The 5392-nt window shown below is 44.1% G+C and overlaps 1 protein-coding gene across 2 annotated transcripts in view; it reads right to left on the reverse strand.

Annotated features, from left to right (window-relative positions):
• Positions 1-1437: 1437 nt before the first annotated feature.
• The window catches only part of LOC114050560 (C-C chemokine receptor type 1-like), a 7080-nt gene continuing 3125 nt past the window's right edge, over positions 1438-5392 (reverse strand). Inside the window, exons 1-2 of one of the 2 annotated variants that reach the window (XM_027872347.1) lie at positions 3591-3682; positions 1438-2847 (exon numbers count right to left, since the gene is read on the reverse strand). In XM_027872347.1, the coding sequence (XP_027728148.1) occupies positions 1766-2836 (1071 nt within the window). In that variant the 5' untranslated portion in view covers positions 2837-2847; positions 3591-3682 and the 3' untranslated portion in view covers positions 1438-1765. Of the gene's footprint in view, positions 2848-3590; positions 3683-5392 lie in introns of those variants that run through there. The other variant, XM_027872346.1, reaches the window with a different exon arrangement.

Consider the following 5392-nt stretch of genomic DNA (forward strand, 5'->3'; position numbering starts at 1 on the left):
CTAGGGTTTAGTTCATGTCTAAGTCTCCCCAAAGTAGGGAGAAAGGGAAGTAAAAATTGGCAATAGCAATGAGCTATGAGACAGGCATTTATTTCCTAAGCACTCACAGTGACAGAATGACCCAAAAGAGAATTCAGGAACAACTCATGACTACATTGCACCAATCTCTCAGGAAACTGATACTTAAACCCCAACAGCATCTAATGCTGCTTGCAGGGTTGGCTGCTGACAGACATTTTACATTTTGCCTCCATTATATACTGTTCAAGCACCCTCTAGTAAAACAGGCTTGGGTCAGTCCTCTTGGGGATGTTCATCTTCTCTGTCGGCTTTGGCCAGTCATCATTGCTTTACCAGTTAGCTTTGGCCAAAAAGTCCCAGGACCTCACATGCTGTTTGTCATGAAAGAGCAGTATTATCATGAAGTGGAGATGTTAACTCAAGAAGTGAATGAAGGTTTGTTCCCCTCCTTCCCTTCCCCCACTAATCCCAGGTCGCTTGGGAAAATGCTCAAGCCCACAGAAGGGGAGTGCTTTGCCCACGGTCATACAGCCAGTGCCGTCTGTGCGTGGCTTTGTGCTGACCCAGGATCCCAGGAGAATGCATTTTTGGGAGGTTGGGGGCTAGTAACTCCATCACTGTTACAGAGATAGCTTAAAAAAAACCACAAACAAAATTTCTCTGATGTATTTAGGTTTTCAGAGAATACAGGTCTGTTCAGGTCTTGTACAGTCATAACAATAGCTGACATTTCCATTGCACATCAAATTTTGCAAAGTCCTTTCTATAGGGCAGGTACCACAGGAGCTATCCCCATTTTACAGATGAGAAAACTGAGGCTCAGACATGTTCGATAACTCAGTCAGGTACCTAGTTAGTGCTGGAGGCAAGATGGGAGCCTAGGCCTCCTTGATTCAAGTCTTTCATGCTATCCACTGTGCTACATTCTCTATCTCTCTCTCTCTCCCTCTTCCTTTCCTCCTTGCCTTCCCTTCCTCCCTCCATCCCTTCCTTCCTCCTTCTCCCCTCTCTCTCTTTAGATAGAGAGAGAGATAGAGAAACTAGGTGGCACAGTAGATGGAATGCCAGCCTGGAATCAGGTATCAAATTGGCCTCAGACCCTTCTTAGCTGTGTGACCCTGAGCAATTCACTTCACCCTGTTTGCCTCAGTTTCCTCATCTGTCAAATGAACTGGAGAAGGAAATGGCAAACCACTCCAGTATCTTTGCTAAGAAAATCCCAAATGGGGTCATGAAGAGTTGGATACAACTGAAAACACCTAAACAACAGATAGAGATAGAAACATATAGAGATCGATGCATATATGTGTATATATGTATGTATGTATGCATGTATATGTATACTAAGACATATTATATATGTTATATACATGCTGCTATTTTGTTCCTGCACATTAGAAAAGCATGATTTTCAAGTCTGAGGGTACAGAAGTTTTATTTATAATTACAAGTAAACCTCAAAAGCAAATAAATTACATTAAGTTCTGTTTGTGTCTACAAAGCTCTTTGTCACTACTGAACAATTTTGCAAATAGCTCTGTTCTTATAGTCTGAGGACTGGAGTTTTAGAAGAGCCCAGGGCCTGACCTCTCAGTCATCTCACCTCCCAGTTGAGTACTGACTTTGTGTCCCATCTGAGAAGCCTAATCTGGAAATCGGTGCTTTGGTTTGTTTTTCCCATTCCAGCTGGGCAAACTTGAATGCCCATGAGCCACCCTCCTAGGTAAGCTATTCTCGGGCCAATCTAAAACTCAATTGAAAGTTCTTGTTCCCCTGTAGATGGAGAGATAGAACTGGCTCTCTCCAGTCTGTCCCTCAAGAAGGATGGGATATGTTTGCACAGGTGCACTGCAATGTGGTTGTGGACAAAATGAGAGAGGTATTTCTGAAACCGTTCCCCGACAAAGGCATAGATCACAGGGTTGACACAACAGTGTGTGAAGGCGATGACTTCGGTCACTTGCATCGCCAAATCCAACTGTTTGCTCCTCTCACATTCGGGTGTGAAAAAGAAATCTTGGAAAGCAGAAACTAGAATTGTAAGGTTATAGGGCGTCCAGAAGAGAAAGAAGATAACCATGATGACAAAAATCAGCTTGACCACTTTCCATTTCCTCTCACTCCTCCGTCTAAGCAGTATTTTTATGATCCCTGTGTAGCAGAAGATCATGACCAGCAGGGGCAAAATGAGTCCCAGGATGTTCAATTTCAGAGCCTGGAACTGTCGCCACATCCTTGCGGTCTCATGTGGGAAATGAGGGCTGCAGGTGTAAGTAAAAAACTCCTTCTGAGATCTAGTGAAGATTATGTCAGGGAGAGAGGCCAAGAAGGCCACACCCCAGGTCACGATGCTGGTCAGGATGCTGAGGACCACCTTCCTGACCTTTATGGCAAACACCGCATGGACGATGGCCAGGTACCTGTCGATGGTCAAGAGGATGATGAAGAGGATTTCGCTGTATAAGCCCAAATAATACAACCCTGAAAGGAGCTTACACATGGCATCCCCAAAGACCCAGTCCCTTTGCAACTCATAGTGAATCCAGAATGGAAGTGTAATGAGGAAAAGCAAATCTGAGATGGCCAAGTTGAGAAGGTAGATGTTAGTCATGGTCTTGAGTCTCTTGTACTTCGTGAGGATCAGCACCACCATGGCATTGCCCAGCAGGCCTGTGATGAACACCACCAGGTACAGAGGAGGCAAGAACATGGAAGTCAATTCTTTGACATTGTCTTTGTGGCATGGAGTGGCGTCACCATCGTAGTAGTCATATTCAGTTGTAGTAAGATCTAGCAGTGCTGTCGAAGTACTCATCCTGGGTTGCCCTATAAGGAAAGAAAAAGGTTGATTTGTTCGCTTGCTTTGCTAAAAGAGTCATAGAAACTCATAGAATCATAGATCATTGAATCTTAGAGTGAGAAGGGACCTGTGTGACCATTTAGCCTAACCCATATCCAAACAGGAATCTCCTCTACCACATACCCACCAAGGGGTCTGATAGCATTAGAATGTAAACTCTTTACAGGGAGGGTTTGTTTTCTTTATATGTGTAGCCATCATACCTAGCATAGTGCCTGGCACATAGGTGCTTAATTAATACTTCTTGACTGATTGGTCATCAAGCCTTGTTGTCTAATGGGTGCAGCACATAATTTTGCAATTCTGGATAGAACATAAGCTCCTTGGGGGCAGGGACCGGTTTTTTTTTTCCTGTCTAACATGTTGCCTGGCGCTTGATAAATTGCTTGCTGCTTAATTATCGATTGATTAATTTCCACTAGAGTTTTCTTCTGATGCATCATTGAGATATGGTGGTGACCCTGGGTTCTTGAAGGCTTTGCCAAGGGATCACAAGCCCTGACAGGTCATACCAACTGAAAAGGTTCCGGGCACCTCCTTCTAGTATAATGGAAGCGTTTTGAGGTGCAGATTGTTTTAATTTTTGTCTTTGTATCTCCAGGGATACAGAATACAGTGCTTGATACATAGTAAGTACTTAACTAAATGCTTGTCGGATTGGCTTAAATCAGAGGACTGGAAATAGACTGGGTGTCCGTTGAGAACCAACCTGGCTCGATTCCTACAGGCTCATGACTGAGAGGGTTGGCTCATCATCTCGAGTGGCGATGGCATTTCTGAGCCATGGAAATTCATCTGATCCCCTTCAGAAGCAGGGGGAGGGGAATGGAACTCGACATCTGGGGAGGAAGCGCCAACAGTGATGACTTCCACAATACAAGTACATTATGGATCTCAGAGCCAGGCTGCTCATAGGAAGCATGACCAGGGTTGAGTATCAGACTCTTATAAAGTCATGTCATCAGTTTGCTTATTAAATACTTTAGAGGCACATAAATCACTGGGAAAGCACTCAGGGAAGGCCATGGGGACGATTAAGAGAAGAGAAAATTAAGGCTTAGGATGTCTCTCCCCCATCAAAACTTGCCCTTCCCTAACTTCTTCCTCAGTTCTCTCTTCCCTTGAACTACAAATGGGGAAACAAATTTGAAGAGGTTAAGGAATTACAGGTCCAAGGTCACTTATCTAGAAAAGCACCTCTACTTCCTCACCTACAAAATGAAGGGGTTGGACTAACGAAAGATCCTAGGTTTGCGCTCTCTCTCTCTCTCTCTCTCTCTCTCTCTCTCTCTCTCCCTCTCCCTCTCCCCCTCTCTCCTTTCCCCTCCCCCCGTCTCCTCTCAGATTAAGGTCCCATGAGTGGTTAACTCTTTGAATCCATCTGATTGGTCAGAGATATTGGTCTCTTTACTAGCAGACCATTAACGAAGACGAAGACCATATTGGTGCTTCCTGCCCTCTGTGTGGAAGGTAATAGAACTCAGTAATTCTATTACCAGATAGCCACCCAGAGGAGGAGAAGACCCATTTTCTACAGAGGTGCCAGGTGGGCTGGTGAGCAAAAAAGTCAGGTACTGACTAAAGACAAACTGCAGACTGTGGCCGGAGCTGCTGTCCCATAGCCCAGCACTCTGCACCCTATGGAACAATGTCAAAGCCTATAGAAAGAGACTTTTCACATACTAATTTTCAGAAGAGAGACTCAATCCCCAAGCAACCACCATATTCATGAGTAGAAATTTGATATCTCATTGTCTCTTCCCTGGATAACTGCAGTAGACAGAGTACTTGACTGACAGGAAGACCTTGAGTTTAAATCCAGCTGGAGACACTTACTGCAAGACCCTTGATGAGTTACCTAACTGCTGTCTGCCTCAGTTTCCTCAACTGTAAAATGGAGATAATAATACCACCAACTTAAGGTTGTGGTGAAGATCAAATGAGATAATGTTTGCAAAGTGTTTCATAAATCCTAAAGTGTTATGTAAATCCTGGTTCTTATTATTTTGACAGCCTCCTCCTGTTTGGACTCCTGGCTTGCAATCTCTCACCTGTCTGATCCATCCTTCACATTGCTGCCAGAATAATCTTCTTTAAGGACAAGGCTGATGATTAAGAACCTTCAGTGACTCCCTATTAGATCTAGAATAAAATATAAGTTCTTCTGCTTGGCATTTAAAGTCTGTCACCATATGGAGGGGCCCTGCCCTTTCAGGTTTATTTCACATTTGTCCATTTCATGCATTCTATGGTCCAGTCCAATGGACCTATTCACTATTCCCTGAACGGTGCATTTCATCTCTCATCAGTCTTCCATGCCTGGAATGCACTTATTCCTTCCCTCCCTATGAGATGTCTAACCTCCTTCAAGCTCAGTTTATGGGTCATGTTGCACCACAGCCTTTCCTGATTTCTCTTGTTAGAGCCCTGCCTCTACTAAAATGATCATACATGTACTTCTCTCTCTCTCTCTCTCTCTCTCTCTCTCTCTCTCTCTCTCTCTCTCTCTCT

This window comes from Vombatus ursinus, unplaced genomic scaffold (genome assembly GCF_900497805.2).
Source record: "Vombatus ursinus unplaced genomic scaffold, bare-nosed wombat genome assembly UNPS02014799.1, whole genome shotgun sequence".
Taxonomy (NCBI): domain Eukaryota; kingdom Metazoa; phylum Chordata; class Mammalia; order Diprotodontia; family Vombatidae; genus Vombatus; species Vombatus ursinus.